A 26,004-nucleotide genomic window follows, 5' to 3' on the forward strand; every position below is an offset into this window, starting at 1 on the left:
CAGAGTCCCCCTGAAAAGTGGCTCAGGTCAATGTACCCTGCTCTTCTCCATCTCAGGCCAGCTTTTGTGACTCCATTCGGGTCCTTGCAAGACCCTCCACCTCCAGCCCAACCCATTGCACCCAGTATTTGCTAGGGTTGGATGGCCTTAACCCCTCCTTCCCAGTGGCTAGGGGTGACGAGAGACAGCGCCAGCGGCTGCTCAAGCCAAGCCCACCCCTGCCCCCTGGAGGGAGGCTCCTCCTTTTAAGGCTGCTTCTGGGAATTCTCACCCTGAGCCAGAACCCGCGACCCCAGTCCCAGCTCAGTACCTGCCCCTCACCCTCGGGGAGATGGGGCACCAAACCTGAGGGCAGGAGCAGCTGACCCTAAGAGGGGAAGGCGCCCTCCCTCCCCTGCCTGCCACACGCCCAGCACCGCACCGAGTAAGGCAGGTCCGAAGGGTCAGGAATAAAGCAGGAGACTGACTGCAGGGGCCAGCCTCCCAATCGAGAAGGCTCCCGCAGCTCCATCCCTGCGCCTGGGTAACCCAGCCCGGGGCTGGCAGCCCAGAGGGCGCGAGCTGGGGAGCCCCCACCAGCGCCGGCTTTGCAGCCTCACTGGCGGGGAAGGTGGACACCTCACACCTCAGTCTCCCAATTACGCCCTCCTCCCCTCCTCCCCCTCCTCTCCCTCCTCCTCCCTTCTCTCTCTTCTTCCCCCTGAAAACCTGTGGCTCCGAGAGACCTTGACTTCTCTGGGACTACCCCTGGGGCCTGCCCACATCTGCTCCTGAGTTTGGGGGCAGGGGGGGTGACCGCCCCAAGAAGTCTCTCCAGCGATGGGAGCCGCCCGCCTGCTGCCCAACCTCACTCTGTAAGTGCGCTGCCTGGGACTGGACTCCTATTGCCATTTCCAGCCCCGGGGCAGACCTGTCTCCCCGACTCCTATTTGGGTGGGCTGGGCCAGGTGGAGCAGGGTGGGGGCAGGTGGAGCACGGCAGGGATGGGGGGCTGGGGGGGCCTGGGTGCACCCCTGGGCTTGCCACTGGCACCCACACTTGGGTCTGCCTTGTCCCCTTCACAGGTGCTTGCAGCTATTGATTCTCTGCTGTCAAACGCAGGTAGGCGCCCCCACTCCCCAGCTCCCCCACCGCACCTAAGAGAGGGAGAAGGAGGTCTCTGAGCCTCTGGTACAGGCAGGCTCTGGCCTCTCCAGCATCTAGAAGGTGCTGAGGTTTGGGGGATCAGCTTTTGGGGGATGACTGGAAAGGGGACTAGGAAAGCCTTGGGGATAGATAGGGAGGTTTTAATCTGAGGTCTCCCTCTGAGGACCCTCGCTGCTCCCCTTGAGTCTCTGCCTCTCTGTCCATCCCTCTGCACTGGGCTCCCCCAAAGGCTAAGTGTACATGCTCTCAAGACTCCAGGGATGGAGCCCAGGAGCAGTTGAGGGGAGGGGACAGTCATGGCACAGGTGAGGCTTGAGCCTGCAAGCACCTGAAAGGACAGGTTTTGATGCAAATCCACTTGTATGATCCCCCATTTCCCCCCTCCCACCTCCACAGATGTCCAGCGGGGTCCGTGGGCACAGTGGGAATGCCCAGCCGGGGTGGGGCAACTCCCTACCTATAGGGCAACGAGGTCAAGCCCAAAGATTTGTTTGGGATGGAATTCAGGGTTTGCTTCTTCACATTCCCCCCACCCCAAGTCTGCCCTCCACCCCCCCACCACGCACACCTCCCACCCCCAAGCCTCAGCCCCCTGTGCATGGCTCGTCCTTTTTTTGTGATCCTCCATAAAAGTGCAGCTATTAAAATGCACTGGTCCAGAACCGCTCTGGGGAGAGACCGCCTGGCTTTCCCAGGCCAGAGGCCGGCTTCTCTTCCTATCCAGTGGGGACTTTTTTTGAAGGTAAATGCCTTTTCTCTGGGAAGGGACTGGGCTGCCTTTGAAGCAGTGGGGGGGTGGGAGAGAGAGACAACGCCCCCCCTTTTCCTTCCCCCTTTTGCTGTAGCCCCGTTCCAGGCCTTTTGCTTCACACATCCAGGGAGAGCAAGAAGAAAGCCCCCAGCCTGGCCGGGAGGGGGCTGGGGGTGGCCCAACCTGTTCTGGAAGGGGAATTAGCACAATGGTGCGGCTGGCCGGGGCGTTTATGGCCTGGCTGAGGCCCCATTCAGGACGCGGGGAAGGTGGCAAGGCTGTCCTTTCCCCCTTGAAGTGCCCCCTCACCCCCCTGTGAAGGGGGGCGGCAGGCTGAACCACAGCCATGCTTGAGGGGCCGGCTGACAAGCAGCTGTCTGCGGCTGTGGAAGGGGAGGTCCCCCCGCAGCGGGAACATGAAAGGGACAGGCAAGGTCCCGCGGGGAGAGGGACTTGTGGGCTGTGGGCTGTGGGGGGGCGTGGGCTGCTTTTGTGAAAGGCTTGAAGGGGAATGGGGAGAGGAGGGGGCTTTGGGGGGCCCTCTCTGCCCCTGACCTGGAACAGACTGCCAGGAGGAGGCTGCCCGCCAAGAGGGGCGGACAGCCTGAACCTGGGCCAGGAGGCTCAGGCTGGGACAGTCAGGGACCCCACCCCTGGCAGGGAAGCAGGGAGGGGCAGACTGGCAGATTCCCCCACCCCAAATTCTCACCTCAGGTTTTTCCAGGGTGGGATTCAGGGTAGCTCCCCAAATTGGAGAACTACCTGGAGTCTGCCTAGGGAGCCTGGCGATGACAATGGGCAGTGACGCATCAGAAGGATTAACCCAGGGCAGGTTAAACCTTTGGCCTCAGAGCTGCTTCTTCATCTCTCCCTCCTCAGAGCTGATATTTGCCACCCCTCTCCCTAGGCGACAGTGGCCCCTAACGGATGCCCAGTTGTGTCTAGCTCTGTCCAGATGGTTGGGATCAGGCCTGGTATAAAGATGGAATTAGGGCCAGGCTCAGTGGCACACACCTGTGATACCAGCTACTCAAGGCCCTGAGACAGGAGACAGGAAGATCACAAGTTCAGGGCCAGCCTGGGCAACTTAGCAAGACCCTGCCTCAAAACAAAATTAAGGCACAGCAGGCTGAGGGTCCAGCTCAGAGGTAAACCACTTCTGGGTTCAATTCTCAGTATCAAAAAAAAAAAAAAAAAGAGGAGGAAATTAGGAATTCTGGGCAGGGCAAGGCTGTCCCCCAAATGGCCAATAGTATCCAGATAGAGAAACAAGTGAGGTGCATCTTCATGCTAGAGCTAAGGCGATCTCCAATGGATAGGAACTGTCCTCCTGACGGGCACCTAATAGGATGGCAGGAAGTGATCTGTTTCTCCCCGACTCAATGTTACAGAGCGGTAAGGGCAGCTCCAGCGTGGAGATGATGGTGGTAGTATGCTTGGGTGGAAATAGCTCCTCTCCTGGCCCTGGGAAGGAGAGCAGGCTGATGGTGGCAATACCTTCTACCTGCCTGGGGAGCCTCAATTACACTATGGCACCAGAGGTCACATTGTGGCACCAGCAGGCAGGCAGCCTGTGAAAGCAGCCATTGAATCCCACTGATAGCACTTCCCGTGAGGGAGGTATTAGACCCACAGAGCCCACAGTGAAGTGAGCACCGCAGGAAGGGGAACCAACTGCCCAGAGGGCCCCATGTACTTGGGGAAGACACAGGGGGGCAGGATCTGGAAAGGCAGCTTATAGGGCTGACGGAGCCCTAGATAAAGATAAGGGCATAAGAGATCCCAAAATATTCTCCAGTGACCCTAACTCAAAGCACCTAATAAACCATCTGCTCTGTGCACAGGCACTAGGGCAGGGATCTTTCAAAGTGTGTGGGGAGGATAAAGGAGAAATCAGGTAGCTCTGGCTAATGGATCCAAGATCCCAGAGGTAGGAAAACAGGGTCTGTCTCAGGTGAGCTGTGTGTCTCTGTGCACATCCTCCACACAACATGGGAAGGGACACCATAGCCTTGAAGATCCTTTCCAGCTTCCCAAGTTATGCTGTATCACTGTGTCCCCCAAGCCTGGGCAGACACAAGGCTCCTGCCTTAAGGTGGATGCAACCAAGAGGCCATGACTGTCTCACCCAGCAGCCTGGGTAGGTCATGGCCCCATGCCAACTTCACCTTGCACCTTCTACTCTGCAGGACACAGGGCCTGCCCCCACTGCACTCACCTAAACACCCCTCTCCCCGATGGACCAGTGGTGGTGTCATCCAAAGCAAATTGACACTATTTTTCCCTTGGTAACCGCAAAGGGGGAGAATCACCCGTCTCCTAATTTTAACCAGTACGTGAGGGACCAGGGTGCCATGACCGACCAGCTGAGCAGGCGGCAGATCCGTGAGTACCAGCTCTACAGCCGGACCAGTGGCAAGCACGTGCAGGTCACCGGACGTCGCATCTCCGCCACCGCTGAGGACGGCAACAAGTTTGGTGAGACCTGGCCCTCGGCTGCAGGCCTGGCCTCCCAGCCCATCCCCAGAGCCTGTGCCAGGGCTAAGGCCACAGCGGGAGGGCCCCAGGGCCTGACAGTTCTCAATCCCTCTCACCTGCCTGAGTTTGGAGGGCAGACTGGTTGGGGATCCTTTCTGCACCCCTGGCTGGCAGCCCTGTGACTGAGGCCTTTCTCTCCTCCCCCATCACAGCCAAGCTCATAGTGGAGACAGACACATTCGGCAGCCGGGTGCGCATCAAGGGGGCGGAGAGTGAGAAGTACATCTGTATGAACAAGAGGGGCAAGCTCATCGGGAAGGTGAGGCCTGCGCGCGAGGGGCCTGCCCTGCGGAGCCCACCCACAGGAGCAAGACAGGGACCTCAGTGGAACTGTGACTTCTTACTGTCCTCTCAGCACACCTACTGTGCCTCCCTGTTTCTCTTTCAATGGCTCTCTTAGCCTTCTGAGGGGACCCCTGACCCACAAGGACCCCTGGCTCTGTTATAAGGTGCCTTTCCCCAGCAGCGATCAGTAAGAGTGTTAATACCCCCATGTCCCTGTATGAAGGGCTAAGGGCTCATGAGGGTTGAAAGTTGGGGCACATAGAAGACAGAAGCTCCCCCAAGTTCAGTGGGTCCCCCAAGTTCAGTAGGCTCCAGCTAGCAAGATGCACACTAAATACTGGGCAATGAACCCTTCCTTAGTGGGGTCCATCCAGCTTGTCGGTAAAGAGGATTACATTTCCTTTGGAACTGGGCACTCCTGGCTTCCAATTCTAGCTGCTGCTCACCAAATAACCTCAGGCATGTTGTCTGAGAAAGGAGCATAGGGCATGGGGTCCATAGGGTCAAGTGGGGCTGTTGTGTCCGACACTCTTCTTCCCTTCTTTCTTTTCTTAGGGGGCAGGGAGAAGGACCTAGGGATTGAACCTAGAGGTGCTTTGCCTCTGAGCTATATCCCAGCCTTTTATTTTTTTTTCCCCTCAGCAATTTAGTGAGACAGAGTCTCACTAAATTGTGATCCTCCTGCCTCAGCCTCCCAAATTGCTGGGATTATACGCATGTACCACTGCATCCTGATCCTTCTTTCTTTTTTGTCAGAGACTCTTGCCTCCCTCTCTCAACTCAGCAGCACCCCTCACCCAGATTGAATGAGCGTTTTTCATGTACCAAGTGCCCCAGGGAACACATTACCTTGATCTTTATGTCACGTCAGGAAACTGAGCCTCAATGGCTAAACACCTCAACTGCCAAGTAACAAGCCTGTATCTAAATCCAGCTCTGACTCCAAGCTTATTCATTTTGCCTTACTAGCAAAGATGCCCGTGTCACTAGGCAGCTCCCTCCTGGGAATAAGGGACCTACAAAATAGGTCCAAAGGCAGATAAGCCCTCTGGGGCTGGGTGGACAAATTCTCCTTCTCCCTTCTCCACAGCCCAGCGGGAAGAGCAAAGACTGCGTGTTCACTGAGATCGTCCTGGAGAACAACTACACAGCCTTCCAGAATGCCCGGCATGAGGGCTGGTTCATGGCCTTCACCAGGCAGGGCCGGCCCCGCCAGGCCTCCCGCAGCCGCCAGAACCAGCGAGAGGCCCACTTCATCAAGCGCCTCTACCAGGGCCAGCTGCCCTTCCCCAACCATGCTGAGAGGCAGAAGCAGTTCGAGTTTGTGGGCTCAGCCCCCACCCGCAGGACCAAGCGCACTAGGAGGCCCCAGCCCCTCACGTAGGGAGGGAGGCGGGAACAGCTGCCCCTCAGCAGCCTTCCCACCCCCTTCCCTTCCTAATCCAAAGACTGGGCTGGGATGGAGGGAGGGGAACCAGAGCCCCAAGGAGGACCCTGAGGACCCGAAGCATCAGTGCCCCCAGCTGGGAAGGGACAGGACTGTTGCTCCCATGGGCTGGCGCCACACACTGAAATAGGCTCCTTTCTGGGCCAAGGGCAGATCCCAGGAGAGGAACTAGTGTGTCACCGTGATCGCAGAGCCAGCCTCCCAGCAGTGGCCTGAAACAAGCGGACAGGTCAGAAATGTGAGGCCTTGCACAGGCAACCCGGGTGGAGGCGGCTGGCTTCAAATCTTGTTCCCCAAATCCCCCTCAGTCTGTCCCCAGCGCCCAAGATCCTCTTGGCCAGAGAGTAGGAAGGGACTTTTGGTTTTGTTCATTAAAAAAAAAAAAAAAAAAAAGGAGAAAAAGGGCCGGCCATTCCTCACTCTCCATGACCCAGGCCTGCACCCCCACCCCGAAACCCCAGAATAAAACCATTTTCCTGCAAACGGGTTTTCTGGAGTGGGGTGGACTGGAATCAAGCTGGCTGCTGCACGCGGCACAGAGAAGCGCCTGGCGCTGGCCGAGGGGATGGGCGGCAGGTGCAGGGGCCACTGGCCGCACGCCCGGCAGGGGCGGGGGGCCGTGCGGCAGGAGGCCGGCGGCCCAGGGCGTGCCCAGGCCCCGGGGACCGGGCGGCCACTCCCTCTGCGGGCTCCGGTGTCCTCGGCTCGCACGGTGCGTCCCGTGCTACCTGTTGGGGCGGAAAGAACCCAATCCCTTGGTGGGGCCGGGGCCGAGGGGCCGGGTGTCCAGGGGGCCCAGGCCCGAGGCACCGGCGCGGGGCTGGCGGGGCCGGCAGGAGCGAGGCCGGCGGCGCGCGGACGCCCCAGCCGCGTCGCGGGGAGCGAGATTGCTTTCTTCCGGTGAGGAGGGCCGGGCGGGGTGGAGGGCTGGACGAGCGGAAGGGGGGTGGGGGCGAGAATGTGTCCTCTTGTTCTCCCAGGTCCCCGCTGGGGTGGGGGCGGGGGCCACACCTGAGGGTAAATCTCAATTAGAGGCGGCGGCGGCGGCGGGCTCGGTCCGGATGGCCCCGGGGAGGCGGGAGGCCCTGCCCCCACGGCGCTCCGGGGGTGGGCTTTCCCAGAGGCCTCCAGGTGTGCCCGGGGCTGCGGCTCCAGGCCATAAAAGCCGCCTCTTTGCTTGTGCGCTGGCTTTTAATCTTGTTAGGGGGCGGGGCTTCCTAGCTGCCCCCCGGCCCCGCCGCGGACTCTCCTCGGCTGCAGAATCCCCCGGCCTCAGTTTCCCTCCCCCCCACCCGCCCCGTCCCTTCACTGTACTGAGAAAAAGTTGGGCAGAAGGATTAGGGAAAGAGGAGAAAAAGGATGAAAGCCATCCCTTCTTCCCACCGGTCCCTTTGGCCTCAAATAAGGCGAGAGGAGGGAAAGGGAGGTGGCAGCCGCAGTCCAGGTGGACGGCGAGGGCAGGAGCCCAGCCTGACCCCAACCCGGGGCCATTTAGAAGGTGGGGACCGCAGCAGCCGAGAGGGAGGTCCCCAGGCCTCAGGACAGACATTCTCCTTGCAGTTTGTCATAATTGCTTTTCACCAGGTTGCTTTTTTTCCTCTCCCCCCATCACAAAGAATCTTAATCCTGGTGAAGACCGTGGGCTGTGTTGGGGGTCGTTTTCTGGGGTGTGTAGGGCGGGTGGTCTGGAGCGCAGCTGATAACTGGCGAGTTCAATGGGACTTTAAAAACTGGGGCAACACCCAGCAATTACTTGAGGACAAAGGATTGGGCCCCCCAGGTGTGGAGGACTGGACTTTGGGGAGCGGGGGGGGGGGGGGGGGCCTGGAAGGAGGTGTGTTGGGGAGTGGGGACTCTTACAATCACTCTGATTTCCGCAGGAATTTGAGACATTCTTTAAGACTTTAGACGGCCTCCCCCCAGCCGGGCCTTTGGCCCACCCCCATCCCCCACCCCCTTGCTCGGGTTAGAGACGGCTTCAAAGGTGGACGGGGCTCTTTGTCTTGCCTGAGCTTTCTTCTCAGCCTTTTTCTGGCCCCTCCCTGGCTCTCTTTGACCTCCCCAGCACAGACAGGCCTCTGGGGGCCGGCTCCAGAAAGCCCTCACTGTTTCCTTTCTTGCTTTTTGAGGTGAGACCTGGCACGCAGGGACCAGGAATGGGGAAGGATAAGGGAGGGCAGTTTCAGAGGCCTGTGCATCTCAGGTAGTGTCTTCACCTCCAGCCAGGCCCTGGCCTGGGTGTCTGATGCCTGCTCTGGCCTCTGGTCCCTGACTGGGCTCTGAATTTTCTCACCACCACATTTCTTAGTGCCTCTGCCCAGGATCCAGGTGCCCTACCCCAGGCAACCCTTCACACCCTGGGGAAGTCTGCTCAGTTCATTGCTTCCTCATAAAAGATGCTTTAAAAAAAGGAGAACCTGCCACCAAGTCAGGCACGGTGGCGCATGCCCGAAATCCCAGTGACTCAGAAGGCTGAGGCTGGAGGATTTGCAAGTTTGAGGCCAGCCTCAACAATTTAGCCCCTGTCTCAAAGAGGGAGGCAGGGCAGGGATGCTCAGTGGCAAAATGTTCTGGGTTCAATCCCCAGTACCATGGGGGAGGGGGTAGGAAGCCAAAAGAATGGGTCTCTAAGAATCTGGGAACTTCAGAAGGGAGTTAATATGCTTATGTACTGATGGGAAAGATGCTTCCCCAGGACCAAGGACCACACCTGGCTTCAGCAACCCTGGTTGTTTCCTGTTCCTGAAGGTTCTAAGCAAGAGTGAGCAAGGGGTGGCCCCAGGGGGCTGATTACTAATGGCCCATTGCTATTGGGGCAAGATGAACCCATCAAGGGGAGGAAGTGACAAGGTAGAGGGCGACTGCAGAAGTATGCCTCAAATCCTGCACCTGTTTAAGTTTACTGAGACCCTCAGCCTAAGAATAGCCTTTCTATTGATCTCTCCTCCACCCTGTCCTCCAAAAAGCCAGATGAGGTGGAAGGGAGCCAGAGCAAGAGGCTACAAAAGCTGGTTTTACTTATGTTCCCTCCAATGGCCAGTAGCCTCCTATTCACCAAACTAAAAGCCTTGCTTCAGTCCTTCCAGAGGAGGACCGCTTCTTGAACTGCTTCCCCCAGCCTGCTCTTGCCTGGCTCCTCCTGTAGAAGCAGTTCTAGGATTTCTTCTGTGTTCTCTCCTGTATGCTGTCTCTTGCTAGCCATCTCCACACCCTCAACCCCTTGTGCAGGACTGATTTCTCTCCCAGACTCTGGAATTCTGCTCTGTTGCAGGCCTCCCTTGACTCTGTCTACATTACTGCAGGGGTTTCCTAGTGGTGCCTGCCCCAGCTGCATCCACTGCACAGGTGGCTCTGCCAACCCGGAGTACCACACACCAGCTCTGTGCAGGCCCCTCACCAGCAAACTCCTGGTGTGGCTTTTAAGACTCTTGTCCAGGGCTATCCAGTCTCCCTGCCCCGCCCTCTCCTTTAGTACATCCCCTTCCAGAAATGCCATTAAAACAGGAACTCTTGCCATCACGAAGTGCACTGTCTCCATCTTTGCTATGAGCAACCCCTGGACTGGCAGGGGAGCAGAGAACATTGCGCACCAGGCGTTCTGAGAGTTCCTGCTGCTGGGCGCCATGGCACATGCCTGTAATCCCAGCGACTTGGGAGGTTGAGGCAGGAGGATCACAAATTCAAAACCAGCCTCAGAAACTTAGGCCCTAAACAACTTAAAAAGACCCTGTCTCAAAATAAAAGGGCTGGGGGGCTGGGGATGTGGCTCAAGCGGTAGCGCGCTCGCCTGGCATGCATGGGGTGCTGGGTTCAATCCTCAGCACCACATAGAAATAAGATAAAGATGTTGTGTCCACCGAAAACTGGAGAATAAATATTTTAAAAATATAATTAATTAATTAATTAATTAAAGGGCTGGGGATGTGGCTCAGTGGTTGAGCACCCCTGGGTTCAATCCCTGGTACCAAATAAATAAATAAATAAAAATTCCTGCTGCCTGACAGGCCCTTCTCCAACATGCTCGCTCACCTGGAGACTAGTGGCCTCCCCTGCTCCACAGGTCTTTGACCCTCTCTGGCTCTGCTGCTGCTGGTCTCTCTTGCCAATCACTTACCTTTGCCTTTGGCACATATCACATAGCTCATCCCGCATCGTCATTATGTATGTTTGTATGATGGTTCTGCTGGAGAAAAGGACCTCAGAGGTAAAAAATAGTGTTGCCACACCCACCCACTGCTTGTGCCCAGCCCAGGACAAATCACAGGGGGAATGTATATTGAGGGGATCATCCAAATGAGGCCCCAGAAAGAAGTCATTGCCCGGCACCTAGCTGTTCCTCAAGGTGCAACTCAGGTGTGAGGAGTCTTCAGCAGTTTCTGTAATACTTACTTCTTCCATACAGTTCTCAAGCTCTGTGCTAATCCTTCAAGTAATTTTAAAAGATGGACAACAGGGAACTCTCAAGGCACTTCAAATTTAATTGGAAGGGTAAACTCATAGACTTTTTTTTTTTCGTACTGGGTATGGGTAGTGAACTCAGGGACACTAGACCACTGAGCCACATTCTCAGCCCTATTTTGTATTTTATTTAGAGACAGGGTCTCATTGAATTGCCTGGCACCTCACAGTTGTTGAAGCTGGCTTTGAACTCGTGATCCTCCTGTCTCAGCCTCTGGAGCTGCTGGGATTACAGGCATGTGCCACTGTGCCCAGCCTATTTTTTTTTTATGTGAGGTTTTCTTTCTTTCTATTTTTTAGTTGTAAATGGACACAATACCTTTATTTTATTTATTTACTTTTATGTGGTACTGAGTATCAAACCCAGTGCCTTGCACGAGTGAGGCAAGCAATCCAACATTGAGCTACATATCCCAGCCCAAACACATAGACTTTTGGAAATCTCTGTTATAATATTTTTATTTTGGCAGGATTGAACCAGGGGTGCTTTATCAATAAGCTCCATCCCAGTCCTTTTACATTTCTTATTTTGAAATAGGTTTTCCCTAAATTGCCGAGGGAGGCTAGGCCTCGAATTTGCATCAGCCTCCTGAGTCACTGGGATTACAGGTATGCACCACTGCACCCTGATTTAGGGCAGGAAGTTTTTTCCCATGTGTCCATGTGGGCAATCTCACATTTAGAGATCTCCAACCATCCACGGTGGCACAGCCAGTGAGCACTATGGTCCAGACTCTTGCTATCTTCAACACCAGGAGTGCAATATTCTCTAGTCCACTGTCCTGTGGGTGCTGAGGTGGGAGAGAGTGTGGGGTTGGGGCACCTGGGAGGATGCAGTGGTATAGCTGGGATTGGCACTATCTCATTGGAGAGAAGATGCACAAGGTGGGAATATGGAGAGGGGAAACAGCACTGGGAGGAAGGCTTAGAGGTATGAAAATGTGAGGCACATTCAGGGGAAGGTGAAAGATTGATCAGTTTGGCTGGAACTGAAAGTGCATAGAGAGATGGCAGGCAATGGGTGAGTCAAGTCATGCAGTTTGGTCTTGGTACAGTGGCGGGGTGGAGAAACAGGAAGGCTTTGAGAAGGGGAGTGACAGATGGAATCATCTGCAGGCAGCATTCTGGGGACTAAGGTCTGGGAAAGTGGAGGCCCAGAGTCCAACACCCAGAGGGAAGAAGATGTGGCTTCCAGCCTCTGGTGAAAAAGGTCCCTTCCTTTTCCTCTCCTGGGCCTGGATCTTTGGAGAAAAGGGCCTCAGAGGTAAAGGGCCTCAGAGGCCTCTTGGTGCTGTGGCTCAACCTCTCCAGGAGTTAATATTTAGACAGGATGGGGGGCACTCCTGATGCTCCCCCTCCCAGCATGTTGGTACGCGGGGTGGGGCCAGGAGGCACTGGAGTGAGACAGACGGGAGCAGAGAAGCCTGGTGCACATGCCTGGGAGAGGGGGCAGGTGGCAGGACCAGAGTCCGCTCAGGATCTCTGGCACCAGTGACCTTGCTGGGGAAGGGAGCTAAGAAATAGGGGTCTGGGGCCTGGAACCCCTTGCCAGAACCCCCTGTTGTGAATGAATGTGCCCCCTGGGAAGAGCTGAGAACTCCTGGACTTTGAGAGGTAAGGTGGGCCTACCTGGTCAAGTGGTGCTGAGGAAGCTCACCTGGGCAAGGACTCACATTCACTGGGTCACTGTTGCCTGTTCTCTCATCCCAGCCCTGTATTGGGGGCAGGGGGCAGGCAGGCCACAAGGAGGGCCTCCCCTTCAGCTGGCCTTGGGAAGACTGGGACCTTTCCAGGAGGAGGGGGCTGGACACAGAGCCAGCCTCTGCTCAGGACAGAGGTGAGCGGAGAATAGACAGAGGCTGACAAGGGAGAGGGTCTCCTGGCCCTGCTGACCCCCACACGTGCGCCTGTGCAGGCACTTGTACACACACACACACACACACACACACACACACAGCAGGGAGCCCTTCCAACAGGAGTGACCTTGGCAGCTACCACTCCTCAGGTCGACAGAGGGAGCCCTAACTCTTTTCTGCCCTCGGGTCCGGAGCTCGCTGGGCCTAAGACTATTCCTGCCCCAGGTGGCTGGCCCATGGAGGGTCATTCCCGAGGACCGTGGGTCTGAGGCATGGAGGACAGTGGGGCAGGACCTTGAGGATTAGAAGAGAGCAATCTAATGCTCTGACTTTTCTCTAGGTTAAGGGAAATGAGGGAGGGTTTGAGACTAGGAGGAGGTGAGCAGGTACAGAAGTAGGGGCCGGACTGCCACATGCCAGCCCCTGCCAGTGCCCCTCCTATCAGGGACCATCCCTCTGACCTTCTGGCACCAGGGTTGCTGCTCCCTTGTCTCTATGACCCTGCCCCAGCTGCATGCTAGGCTTCCCAGGATGGGACGGTTTCCACAGCATGTCATCCCCCTTCAAGACCAGCCTGCTGTCTGGCCCTGACTTAGGGTTCTCCTGAGGCCATCCTGGGAGCCAATCCTGGAGCCTGACAGAGTGGGGGAGGGGAGGCCTGATGGGGCCTAGTAGGAGCCCCCACCCCAGCACTAGAGGCTCCCTGCAGCTCCCCCCACCCCCCACCCCCAGTCCCTGAGGAATAGAGGCCGTAGGAGCCACAGCTTCCTCCTCCTCCCCCCCGCCGCTGCTGAGCCGGGCCTGGGCTGCCGGCTGGTTGCCTTGGCAACCACAGGCGGAGAGGAGATGCGACGAGGGATGGAGGTGTATGTCACCGCGGAGGCTGCTGTGCTCCTGCCCCACGCCCCAGGCCCCTGAAGGTACCGAGAACCCTCCCCCTCCTCCTACCCTCCTCCAGCCCTTTCCCTGACTCCCTGCACTCTGCCTATACCACATGCTGGCTGCCTTAGGGGGAGAGTCCCTTCTCCTGGGTTCAGCGACTCCCACCCAGGGCTCCCGACCCACCTCATTCCAGGCCCCTGTCCATAGTGGTCCTTCCAGCATCAGCTCATCCCAACTTTCCTTCCCTCTAGGGACCATGGTACGGGGGGAAAATGTCTCCTGGGGTGGGGTCTGGTGGAGGGCAGGCGACAGCAGGGAGGAACCCAGATGATGGAAAGGTCAGGAATCCTAAAGGGCTGAGTTGTTCTAGAGGGTTGAAGGGAGACTTTCCGGACTGGAGTGGGCCCAGGGCCTCTCCTCTCTCTCTGATTCCAGAGCACTAAGGGTGGGGCTGCAGGAGAGAGAGCCCGGAGGCTGGACAGAGGCCAGGCTGGTTATAGGAGAAGGCCTGCTGGCCCCTCCTCATGGCTATGGCCCCCTCCTGCACATTAAAGGTATACCCGCTCCCACGTCTCTCCTGGCCTTTTTCTCCCTGGTTGTAGGGATGTTTCTCCCACCCCCAGGTTGTCTCTGTACCTTCCACAGGGCCCTCCCCACACCCCATCCAGCAGTTAAATCCGGGTTCTCTCTCCCCTTTCCCAGCCACTCGCTACCTGCCGCTACCTGTCATTTCTGTCCAGAGCACCCTTCAGCTTACACTCTGCTCTGCCTTCTCCGAATCCAGACAGACCCCTCCCTTCCTGTCCCTTCCTGTCCTCTTGGAGTAAAAGATCCTGGCGCACTCACACCTGTCCCCTTCAAGGTCTCCCCCTGTGAGTTTCCATCCAGACACCTCAGAGCCCCCTCCCCAGTTTCTAGACTTCCTCAACAGCCACTGGATACCATCAGCTGACCCGCTGATGTTACCGGGGCAACAGCGAGGCTGCCTAGGTAGGCAAGTCTGGTCGAGGCAGAGGGGTAAGAGAGGGAGCTGGCCAGGGAAGGTCAGGGTCACTGGTTAGGCTCTTGCCCTCCTGCCCCTGCCCAGGGGGGCACCCCAGGCCAATGACAGAGGCCTAGAGTGGAGGAGGTTTTGCCAGACCGGGAAGGCAGGGCTTAGTAAATTCCACACTCCAGAAAGGGGACCCCCTGGCGGGAAGGGGAGAGTCAGGCTCCTTCATCTCTCCATTGCAGTTCCCCGGGCACTCAGGTTCCTGAAGGGCCAGCTGAGTCTCTGGTACTGAGGACCGCTTTCCTGCATCCTTGGGTGACCCATTCTGGTACCTCTGCCTGTACCCTCACCCTGAGAGATGGGGCCCCAGAGGCCTCTGCTGCTGCTGAAAGATGATGGGGTGGCTGTGAATGGGGTAGGAAGAAGGCACAGGTGCTTGGAGAGCCACATATTGTCCCCCTCAGTTATCAGTAGTGCACCCCGCCCCCACCCCCAGCTACTTGAAGTCTCTGGCTGTTTATGAGAAGGTTTGAGGGGCTGAGTGTGAGTGTGCGTGTGCGCGTGCACGCATCCGCGTGGGTGTCATAGAGTAGGGGTGTGGGAAAGGGGAAAGGACAGCGCAGCGGATTCTGCTTCGTCATGATGCCGGCTAATGCTCCTCTTGTTTGAGATGGATTGACTGCAGCCCGGGTGGAAGAGCGGCAATCCAAACACACACCCTCGCGGCCACTATCAGCTGGAGGTGGGGAGGGTGCGGGAGGGTGTGGGGAGCCGGCCAGTCAGCCAGCCATCCTGCTGCCCGCCCATCAGACGCGGGCTCCCCAACACGGGGACCCAAGCCGTGGTGTGGCTTGCGGAGCAGCAGGGTGGGGGCGAGGGGGGTGGGGGCCCAGAGGGGAGATCAGCGCTCAGCCAAGACCAGCTCCCCTCCTTTGCCAGCTCCCACCCCACCCACCCAAAGCCGGCTTTCTTCCTGTTATTTGTGCTTCGGAAAGCAAGGCTGGTTTCCTGCAAGAGACGCCTCTTACCTAGGCTCCTGAGGAAACGCAGCAGCAGCCTGTGGAGCAGGGCCTGCGCCTCCCGGGGCCTTAAGGGCGTCTGGGCCACAGCCTGGGAAGAGGTAGGTGGCAGGGTCTCCGCCTCTCTTCCCCTTTGTGGGCACTTTGGGCTGCAGCCCCTGCCTGGAGCAGGGCTTTGGGTGGTAGTAGGAATGCCCCAGCTCTGGCACGTTGCTCAGTGGGAAACAGGACTTTGGTGACCGACCCCTAGGTTTGATGTGATCTGGGGAAGAGGGCCTGGGGCTTTCCATGCACAAGGAGTCCATGCTGCCAGTCCAGTACCCCCTTCTCTGGCCCTGCCTACCTAGTTTCACTGACCAGAAATCCTAGGGATGTGGGGGCATGCGTGGGGCAAGGGAGCGGTTCCCTCCTTGCTGAATAATGGAAGAAGAAGCCACAGCCAGCTACCCACCCACCAGGTGTCCTCCAGGTGGGAGAGGGCCAGTTAGGGGCCCCTATGCTGTTGATTTGGAGTCTGTTCCTGAGCCCCTCCTAACTCTGGCTGGCCAGGCTGGGTGGGGACCAGTGAAGAATGAGGCTAGTGGCAGGGCGCGGCTGTAGGCCTGGCCTCTGCTCTCCGGGTACTGGGACTTGGTTGCAATTGGGCCTGAAGGAGCTGGGTGCTGAGCAGACACAGGCCCTTCCAGGGTCCTGGGGTCACCATCCCAGCTCTAGAGGTTCCTAGGCCTGGCAGGACGAGCTTCCTTTCTCGGGCAAGAGCACCTGGTGGTTCCCTCTCAGGAGACTGGTTGCCAGGTTGTGAGAGTCAGGGGATGGGACCAGTCTAGAAGGCAGGCTGTGCAGCTGTGGGAATGGGGGACATGGGGAGGCTTCAGGGACTGGGATGGTAGGTCCTGTGAGTGTTGTTACTTGTACACGTGCACAGCTCAGGGATGGTGGCAGCATGTGGTGTGGGGGGCTGAAGGTAGAGAACGGTTGCCAAGGGGAGGATCAGTGGGTGGGTTCAAGTGGGTGTCCTCAGCACCATGTGTCGCTGTGTGGGGGCCTTGCTGGGAGAGTGGGGGCGTGATCTGGCAAGCAGGGCTGTGGAGTCTCCCTGCATGCACCTGTGTGCACGTGTTCTGTCTCTAACCGTGTTGTAAGAGTGGGACTGTGCTACCCATGTGCACCTGTAAGTCTTGTCTCAGTGCTGCCAGCCTCTCTGTGGCCTGGTCCACACCTGGGCCAGGGTGTTCTCTGGTGGTCGGATATCTGCAGGACTATTCTTTTGGAGCTCACGAGAGAACAGGGATGTTCCCAGAATTTCAAAAGCTGAATTTACTGTGAAAGCGCCCACCCTCTCCCACAACTCTTCCCATCTCGTTTGCACATGGGGACCAGATATAAGCAGGGGCTGGAGCAGGAGCAGGTTGGGACCAAGCAAGCTCAGGGGGCTGGGGAACTAGAAAATGGGGACCTTGTCAAAGGGAGGTGTAGAGAGATTATCTTCAAACCCAGGGAAGAGAGAGACCCAAGAAAAAATGGACAAGTAGATATACATTTATGGGGGGTCAGAGGAGAAGGCAGCCAGAGGCTTAATCCTGTGGGCATCAAGAATAGTAGGGCAGAGCCTGGACAGGTGTTCTCTGGGCTCACACTGCCCCTGCCTGATCCTGTTCGGGGTGAGAGAGTGTCTAGGGACCCTAGTCTTAGCAGGCAGAACAAGGATTTTAAAAATTGCCTGGGGTGAGAAAGAAAATGAGAGAAGAAGAAGAAGTGCCCAGGTTTGCCATCCTTAGAAAGGTCAGGGGTTCAGGCCTGGTTTCAGTAGGGGACAACCTGGTGAGCCATTGGCCTAGAGCAGGCCAAGCCCTCCCTTGTCCTGTGTCCTGCCCCACTCTCCAGCACATATACACACACACTGCCACTGGAGTGTGCCTGGTCCCTGCCCCGTGGTCTGCTTCCGGCCCTTGCCCTTCTCCTCCCCACCCGGGGATGCTGTTTTGGGAACTGGTGACCTAGCTGGATCCTGCCTTTATTTCTGGCATTTAGTTGTTGCCACAGCAACTGCGGAGGTGGGGCCCAAAGGGGGAGAGGGAGAGGGTGAAAGGGAAAGAGAGAAGGAGGGAGAAAGATGAAGAAAAAGTCAAAAGGGAAGGAGAGGCAGGAAGACTGAAGAAAGGGAGGGGGCAAGGCAGTCACACTGAATGACACAGAGACAGGGCGGGGCGGGGCCAGCCTGACCCCAGCCCACTGGAACAACTCACCTCATTTCCTAACTCCCTTACTATCTAGAGGCCTCCAGCCTGGCTGACCCTGCCTGGTTGCACAGAGCTGGGTCCCCCCCGCCCCCCACCGACTCCCCACTCCTGTTCTACAAGTGAGATTGGCAGACCAAGTTCCAAGTTCAGACTAAAGTGTCTTTGGGGGAAGTTCATTGCAAAAGCATTCATTGGCTTTGGCCCAAGCTGGCCTGGGTAGGAATTCCACCTTGACTCCCCTGGGGTGGCATTTGGCCAGTCACCCTCTCAGCCTCATCTCAAGTAAGAGTTCATTGGGGACATGTGAAAGTCCCTAGCACGGGCGCTGGCACAGGCAGTTAGTGGCTGGTAGAGGATGACAGCAAAGGTTGGATTAGAGACCCTGAGGCCTAAGGCTCCCGTTCTGCCTGGTGTTGGGGTGTAGGGGCTTGCAGGGGATGCCTTCCTTTCTCCAAGTCTAGGGCGCCACAGTCTGGATTCACCCTTGCCTGGAACAAAAGGCTTGGAGATGGGTGGGCACAAATTTAGAGGTTCCCCCCTCCAGGGCGAGTCTTATCACCTACTTCCCAGGGAGCTGCCTGGCTCTGGTTGAAGATGAGAGGGTGGGTGGTGTGAGGTGGGGCTGGGCTGGTGGCTCAGATAAGACCAGGACACACAGCTGGGGGAGGGTGGGGCTGAGATGGGAGGGTGAGAAGCCTGCTGGCAGCCTCCCAGAGCCAGGAAGGCTGAGGAGTCCCTTTGGCCACCTGGGCTTGCTGGCTGCCAGGCTTTCCCCTTCCCTCCCTCCCTCCCTTCCTCCCTTCCTGCTGCAGCCTGCCCTTTTGGTCCCTGTCTGTGGAGGTCGCTGGGACCTCTGGAATGCAGGGACCTAGGCAAGCAGTGTGCATGGATGGGAGAGGTCGCCGCGCCTGGAGGAGGCGCCCGCAGGAATAAGCTTTGGGGAAGGGGCTGCACCTGGGTCAAGTGGGCAGGTGCTGCCTGGTGATTTGAGAGGAGCCAGGAAGTGCTCACGTGCACGCTCATGCTTTCTCTCTCTTTTTCTTGCTACCAAGCCCAAACATTTTCCCTGCTTGCCTTCTGGCAACCTAAAATTTCAGCAGTTATAACTTTTTTCCTTAAGGCTCAGCCCAAATTTAAAAGCAAATGCTGGGCTGGGGCTGGGGCTCAGTGGTAGAGCGCTTGCCTGGCACTTGTGAGGTGCTGGGTTCAATCCCAGCACCACATAAAAATAAATAAAAATAAAGATATTGTGTCCAACTACAACAACAACAACAACAAATATATATATATATATATATATATATATATATATATATATATTTTTTTTTTTAGAGGAGAGAAAAAAATAGAAAATGCTCCCCGAGGGCTATGATTGTATTTCTGTCTTTGGGACCTCCAGGGAAGTAACTGATCAGCTCACTCTCTGACCCAGGACAGGCACTGGAACTAGATGTGGAACCCTGAAAGAGCCAGGGACAGGAACCCCAAATGCTTTGTTCAAGACCTGCAGGGGGGCCTGCTGTGGATAAAGAGGGGCTGAGGGGTAAGGAACAGAGGGGCTGGTGACTAATGTCACAGTTTTGCATGGGGTGGTATGGTTTTTGGAGCTGGGGCCTTCTGAGAAACTGAGGCAGCAAGAAGACCCCCTCTTCAATTCTTGTGACCAAGTCAGAAAGATTTTAGACACATGGCTCAGAGTAACAGGAATGACTTTATTGAAGGGATAGGAAAAGGGAAAGGGGACACTCTCAAGGAAGAGAGTGGGTCCTCTCAGAAGAGAGAGACAGTGTGCCTCTCCTGCTCTCCTGTTTTACTGGGGATCCCAGAGAAATTTCCAGAGAGAGAGAGTCCTTCCCAAGTCTACCTCTTTTTTTTTTTTTTTTTAATTAGTTGGGCTATATCTTCTTTATTTTTTTTTAAACTGGAATTTGAATCCAGGGATGCTAAGCAACTGAGCAATATCTTCTTTTTTATATTTTGTTTAGAGACAGAGTCTTACTGAGTTGCTTAGAGCCTTCTAAATTGCTGAGTCTGGCTTTGAACTTGAGATCCTCCTGCCTCAGCCTCCTGAGCCGCTGGGATTACAGGTGTGCACCACCATGCCTGGGTTTTTTTCCTTTTCTTTCTTTTTAAATACTTTTAGTTGTAGATGATCATAATACCCACAATACCTTCATTTTATTTATTTTTACGTGGTGCTGAGGCTCTAACACAGTGCCTCACCCATGGGAGGCAAGTGCTCCGCCACTGAGCTACAAACCCAGCCCCCAGGGCCACCACCTGACTTTTGACTGACAGCAGGGTGACATCAGACTTTCAAGTCCCCACTGTCATGGCAACACTAGGTCACTTTAGCCCACGCTGACCAGTTCTAATTGGATTCTTAACCAGACATTTTTTTAAATATTCATTTTAGTTGTAGATGAATATAATACCTTTATTTATTTACTTATTTATATGTGGTGCTGAGGATCAAACCCAGTACCTCACACAGGCTAGGCAAGCGCTCCACCACTGAGCTACAACCCCAGCCCCTTAACCATACATTCTTGCAGATTTTATGGTTATGAAGAACTAATCCTTATCTCCCAGAGTTTCAGGTTCTGGTCACAAAAGTCTCCTCCTTCAGTGGAACTTGGGTTCCTCTTATCAGCACTATTTTGGGCCTGCATTTCTCCTGCAGTGAACAGGTAGTTTGCTGAGGAATGTGATATATCCTGTCCACTAAGGTCAGGCAGGGCTGCAGGTAAATTGCTCCTTAGAAATCATGTGGGGGGTCAGCACAGTGGGCCCATTTTATAGAATTATTCTCTTAACCTTGTGTTCCCACCATCACATCTGTCTGTCCCCTAACAGTGTTATGGTTAATGGGCTTAAATTTTACATAGTAATGTGTCCTTAACTGACTACTTGTTTAACTCAATTTCCTCATCCACAAACCTGAAACAATAATAATAATCACCTAGCAGGACTGGATGTCAGAATTAAGTGGAACAAAGAGTGTAAAGTGCCAGTCATAAAGATGATATTCCATAAATACCAACTGTATTATTATAATTATCATTATTATCACTGTTTGGGTGGTACTGGGGATCAAACCCAGGGCCTTACACATGCTAGGCAGGTGCTTTACCACCCCGCTATATCCCCAGCCCTTTTATATTCTGAAACAAGATCTTTCTAAGTTGTCCTGGCTGGCCTTCAACTTGGGATCCTCCTGCCTCAGCCTTCTGAGGAGCTGGGCAAGCCTGTGCCATCGTGCCTGGCACATACCACCTATTAAATCTTACTCTGACCATCAGTATCTGGACTCATATTCCCATGGGCTATGCCCATGGCCTGGTGTTTGTGCACATGTGAGTGCGGGTCTCAGTGTCTGACCACATGTGTGCCCGGGGACCCGGCTCACCCCGACCCCTCCCCACACTCCTTTCCTGGGTAGTTGCCACCTTGATGCCATGTTGGCTGACAGCCACTGCCCCCTCAGCACTCCAGCACATGGTGTTTAGGGGAGGGCACCAGGGCCACCTCCAGGCCTAGCTGGAGGCTCCAAAACACTCTTAAGCCACCCATTTTACCAGGCCCTCGCTGAGCTCAGTTCTACCTGCTCTTCAGAGAGAGCCTCCAAACTCTCCTCGTTGCCCTAGGCCACCTGCAAGATCAGCACAGAACCTCTCTCAGTCTCACTGGGAGAATACAAGTCTCTGGTTGGCTCCTTCTAAATGTCCCTATGTCCCTGTTACCCAACTTCTTGCCCTTTCCTCTCCTTTGAGGGAAGGAGCTCTCTTCCAAAGCCAGTGCTCCGCTTGGGCACAGACCCATCCCCTTTCTCCCTGCTGGCACCTTGCTCCGACAAGTGTCCCCTCTCTGCTGCAGCCTCTGCATTCCCTTCTTTGCTGCCTCCCAAATCATGGTTGACTCTCCTTCCCTTAAAAACGCGCAACTTGCCTCTTTCAAAGTCACCCTCCTGTCCTGCTAGGGCACTGCTTAGAAGTGCCACTTCCCCTTGGCATATAGCCTGGCCAGGACCTGCCTCTCTGTCGTCCCAAACCAGGAGGCCATCAGGGCCTTGACAGGGAACTGGAGGGAAATCACTCCGGCACCTCTCGCTGCCCTCCCTCCCCATGGCAACAGCCTCTGGCTCCCCTGGCACTCCGGTTTCAGAGCCCTTGCACTCCTCCCGTCCCCTGTCTCAACGTGGAGTGCACACTTAGTGGTCTCAGGCCTTTTGCTAAAGACACAGAAGATCACTAGACACACTCCCTGCCCAGGAGCTGGCCACCTCCTTTCCCATCCCCTTTCTGATTGTGCCCTCCCTGGCTATTTCTTTCTTCCAGTCCCAGAGTGTTTCTTGGGATGCTGTTCTGACCTTCCTTCTCCCCCAGCAGTCACTGGGTTCAGACCACCACCCCAGGCAAGTAACTCCCAAACCACCTTTCCCAGCCCAGCCCCACCCAGCTGCTTTCCTCCTGGACCTTCCCACCTGCCTGCCGGCTGCTTCCTGCCACCTCCACCTGTCCCCTCCCCCTCCCAGTCTCTGGATGGCGCCTGCCCTCCCCTGGGGGGTCCAGTCTTGCTTTGCACCAGCTGCCTCTAGGTTTCCTGGTTTGCTTGCTTCCAGTCCTCAGCCCCTGCCCAAGTCTAGACCTTCACAATCCTCTGCTTAAATACTACCGCAGCTCCCTGTTGTTCTCCCTGTGGACTGTCCAGTCCAGCTCCAGGGCTGCAACTAGAGTCATTTCCCCCAAACAGTGTATGGATCCTGTCACTTCTTTGGTTAAAAAAAAAAAAAAAAACTAAGTTTTTACTTCTATGATCCCTCTTTCCCATAGAACATAATCTAATTTCAGTGTGGGATCCTCTTACTGTCCCAAAAGTATCTCAAGCTCCCGAGCTCGACCATCTAGCTATATCTGCCATCCCCCAGACAGACCCATTGTGTCCCCTTTCCACCTTTGCTCATGTCACTTTCTCTGTCAAAATTTCTTTTTTTTTTTTTTTTTGGATGACCTCAAACTTGACCTCCTCCTCCAAGGAACCTTATTTCCCCAGCCAATACCCAGGCAGGAGTAATCTCTCTCCCTGTCTCCTCCTGGTCTGTGCTGTCTTCCTGCACATGTGATTCTCTATCTTCCACTGGAGCTCTCTGCAGTCATGCCTTCTTTCTGGAACGGCAGCTAAGTTGCTTTGACTCATCTTCCTGTTCTCCTTCAGGCTCATCACAGAGCATCATGCTGTGCTTGGTGCAGAATAGGTGCTCAGAAAGGATTTGTTGAGTGGATGGATAAAACAATACATGCCTGGGTAGGTGGGCGGGGGATGGATAAGCATTTGCTTCTAGGGCTGAGCCAAATGTATAGCTAGTGTGACAATAGCTATTAGCAATAGTAAAAATCAGAGCAGAGTGGGAAGACTGTACAGCTCTTCTAAAGTGTACGAGAATGGATTTCGTTGCTTACATCTAGTTAAAAGCGTCCCACAGTGAGCACTAAGAAGACAAGGGGAGGATGAGGCTCGGAATGGAGTCTTCTCTCTTTTTTAATCTTTGGTATTTGGGGTTAGTCTCACTGAATTGCTGAGACTGACCTGTACTTGCAATCCTCCAGCTTCAACCTTCCAAGTTGTTGGGATTAAAGCGTGCACCAGCAAGCCTGGCTGAATGGGAGTCATTCCTTGAGAACCAGATGCCTAGTGTGTGTCAGGTGGCCAGAGTCTTGTCTTGGAGGTTCTAGGATTCCAAGAAGACTTGAGAAATTGAGCAGATTCTAGTCTGTACCCATGGTACACAGAATAGACACCATGAATTAGGCCATGCTGAGAAGAGTCATTTTGAGTGCCTTGACCCTGGACAAGTCTTTTTACCTCTCTGAGCCTCAGGTTCCTCATCTGCAGAATGGGTCTACCATATAGGATTGTTGTGGTAACGAGACAGCTCTCCTCGTCGTTGTTGCCCTCCAGAGTTAAGAGTCGGGCAGCGTGTGATCAACTGCTTAGTTACATGGCTCTTTTTTAGGTCCACTGAAATTCAGAGATGGGTTTGCCAGTGAGGACTAGAAGAGTGGGGAAGGGGATTTGCAGATGAACCTGGAAGCTTGGGTGGCACTGGGGAGGCAGAGATGTGGGCAGAGGTGTGCCAGGATGTGAACGAAGGCCTGGAAGTGGGAAAAAGGACTGCTTGTGTTGCAGGTGGGTGGTTTGGTGGATGGCCTGATACAAAGTACAGGTGAAAAGATTAGGAGCACCAATAGCCCCCCTCAGTCCTTTGTGGCTGTTGCCAGGAATGGCTACAGAAAACCCCCCTAAGTCATCAGTCCATGAGGAGGTAGAACTAATAATAGCTACTCCTTTACATAGAATGTATCATATTTTACACACTCTACTCTTATTACTTACCTGATACTCATAGCAATCCTGTGACTCAGGGATTATTACTACTCCTCGTTATATAGATGAGAAATATGAAACACAGGAGGGGTAAATAACTTGCCCAAGGTCACACAGCATCCAGAGTAGCAGAGTTCCTCAAGCTGAGGCACCCTGGCTTAAGAGCAGTTCCAAGCTTGTAGCCACCACGTTAACCTCCTTGTACTTTCTATAGCTGACAGCTCTCTTCATTTTGTGGCTTATTGCCAGCATATGGATAGGCAGCTCTGCTGGCACTGCCACTGCCACCCTGGACCTAGCTGGAGACTCCCTGCATGTTAAGGGGTCCAGTGCAGGGAGTGGGGGGAATTGCTGGGAGAGTCACCAGGAAGGAGAAGGCTTGGGCCTTCTCCTTCCAAGGCTTGTCTACTGCCCCAGACAAGACTTGGTCCTTGAGAGTACTCTGGGTATAGAAGTAAGAACTTCGTGGGGAGCAGGGATATGTGGCTCGGCCCCGAGGATGCCTTACCAAATGCCTGCGAGGATGACTGGTTGCTGTACCAGGAACAGGGGTGGGGGGTGTGGGCTCCCTCTGGGGCAAGCCGCCGTTTCCAGCCAGTGGCCTGGCCTCGTGCACTTGGCTCCACGGCCCCTTCCTGCCCTGCGTCCACTCTCTCCTGAGTATGACTAAGTCCCTCTGCGTTAGAGCATCCCCGGGAGAATGGGGAAAGGAGACCGACGGGGAGTGGGCCTAGCGGCCTGAAGCCGGGACTCCGGCGGGGGCAGGGCACGGCAGGTGTGAGCGCGCAGGGGATGTAAAGGCCACCCGGCACTGGGAAGCCGGCTGACCCCTGCCGTCATTTCCTTTGGAGCCGGAGAACAATGGCTCAAAAACAAGTGCAGCGCGTCCGCTCGGCCGGCCGGTCCGCACGCGCGCCTGGTCGGGGCCGAGCGAACGGAAAGCTGAGGCCAGCGCCGCGGAGACCCGAGCCTAACGGCCCTCCTGGCGCCGCCCTCCCTGTCCTTCCAGACCCGCCTCGCGGTCAGCATCCTGGAGAGTCGCCGAGGGATGAGGATGCGACAGCGCGGGGGGACGCCCTTGCTGCGGGAGCCGGGCCGCGCCTGACCCCCTGTCCTCTCCCCGCGCACAGGCCTCTGCGAGTGAGCGGCGGCGTGGCGAGCTCCGGGCCGCATGGAACGGCTGCAGAAGGTGCGCGGGCTGCACCCGCCCGGGCAGGGGGCGCAGGGCCGGGTGGGGGCGGGCTGCCCGCGAGGGCCAGCTCGGGAGTCGAGGGTGCCACCTGGTGGCCGCCCGCCGCGCAGCACGCCGGGTCCCCAGAGGCCTAGGGCAGACCCGCGCCCCCGCCCTCGCACCCACGCACATGCCCACTCGGCCGCCTTCTCGCTCTCCCCAGCAACCTCTTACCTCCCCCGGGAGCGTCAGCTCCTCCCGAGACTCGAGTGTGCCCGGCTCTCCCTCCAGCATCGTGGTGAGTACCCCTGTCGGGCACCAGCAGCCGCAGGCCGGGAGGAGGGAGGGCGGCACCCGCTTCGCTTCACTCACAGGCCCCCACTGCTGGTCCTGCCGGTGCTTGGCAGGTGGAGAGAAGCCAGAGAGCCAGGGAAGGTTCCCCACTGCCCCTGGCAGGGTCTAGCCTTGTTGCATTCAAAATGCTAGTCAAAGGACTATCCTGTCTTTTAAAACTATCTGTATCCCTAAACTTAAAACAATGAGCTATCAACTTGTGAGAGTGGCCATCTAAAATGGCTGCCCACTTTCTTGGCAACAAACTAAGCCCAGCCAGCAAGGGTGGTGCCCTAGGTGAGGCTTCCAGCACATCTGTTCCATTTACCCCATTTCACTTCAGGCCAAGATGGATAACCAGGTACTGGGCTACAAGGACCTGGCTGCCATCCCCAAGGACAAGGCCATCCTGGACATTGAGAGGCCTGACCTCATGATCTATGAGCCCCACTTTACCTATTCCCTCCTGGATCATGTGGAGCTTCCCAGAAGCCGAGAGGTGA

General features: G+C 55.9%; 2 protein-coding genes across 8 annotated transcripts in view; both read left to right on the forward strand.

Annotated features, from left to right (window-relative positions):
* Positions 1–716: 716 nt before the first annotated feature.
* On the forward strand, positions 717–6,640 carry Fgf17 (fibroblast growth factor 17). 2 transcript variants are annotated; one of them, XM_046447675.2, is made up of 5 exons: positions 717–854; positions 1,065–1,101; positions 4,198–4,375; positions 4,588–4,694; positions 5,811–6,640. In XM_046447675.2, exons 1-5 carry the CDS (start codon positions 820–822, stop codon positions 6,102–6,104), a joined length of 651 nt encoding a protein of 216 aa, XP_046303631.1. In that variant the 5' UTR covers positions 717–819; the 3' UTR covers positions 6,105–6,640. The 2 variants fall into 2 exon arrangements, with proteins under 2 accessions (XP_046303631.1, XP_046303632.1); XM_046447676.2 differs by having other exon boundaries at positions 4,231–4,375; positions 5,811–6,639.
* A 312-nt stretch (positions 6,641–6,952) lies between these two features.
* Dmtn (dematin actin binding protein) overlaps positions 6,953–26,004 on the forward strand; it is a 33,001-nt gene continuing 13,949 nt past the window's right edge. The window contains exons 1-5 of one of the 6 annotated variants that reach the window (XM_058580413.1): positions 12,036–12,239; positions 13,214–13,401; positions 25,007–25,186; positions 25,392–25,466; positions 25,845–26,000. In XM_058580413.1, coding sequence (XP_058436396.1) covers positions 25,169–25,186; positions 25,392–25,466; positions 25,845–26,000 — 249 coding nt within the window. In that variant the 5' untranslated portion in view covers positions 12,036–12,239; positions 13,214–13,401; positions 25,007–25,168. Of the gene's footprint in view, positions 7,068–12,034; positions 12,240–13,213; positions 13,402–14,945; positions 15,097–15,386; positions 15,475–25,006; positions 25,187–25,391; positions 25,467–25,844; positions 26,001–26,004 lie in introns of those variants that run through there. The other 5 variants (XM_058580414.1, XM_058580415.1, XM_058580416.1 and 2 more) reach the window with 5 other exon arrangements.

Source organism: Marmota monax, unplaced genomic scaffold (genome assembly GCF_021218885.2).
Source record: "Marmota monax isolate L192 unplaced genomic scaffold, Marmota_monax_Labrador192_F-V1.1 WCK01_AAM20220418_F8-fsc00040, whole genome shotgun sequence".
Taxonomy (NCBI): domain Eukaryota; kingdom Metazoa; phylum Chordata; class Mammalia; order Rodentia; family Sciuridae; genus Marmota; species Marmota monax.

Bases quoted from the DNA above. Each gene is read 5' to 3' on its own strand.
- Fgf17 (XM_046447675.2), top strand. From the start codon at position 820: ATGGGAGCCGCCCGCCTGCTGCCCAACCTCACTCT. The intron at 855-1,064 runs GTAAGTGCGCTG...TCCCCTTCACAG, and splicing joins CTGCTGCCCAACCTCACTCT to GTGCTTGCAGCTATTGATTC. The intron at 4,695-5,810 runs GTGAGGCCTGCG...CCTTCTCCACAG, and splicing joins GGGGCAAGCTCATCGGGAAG to CCCAGCGGGAAGAGCAAAGA.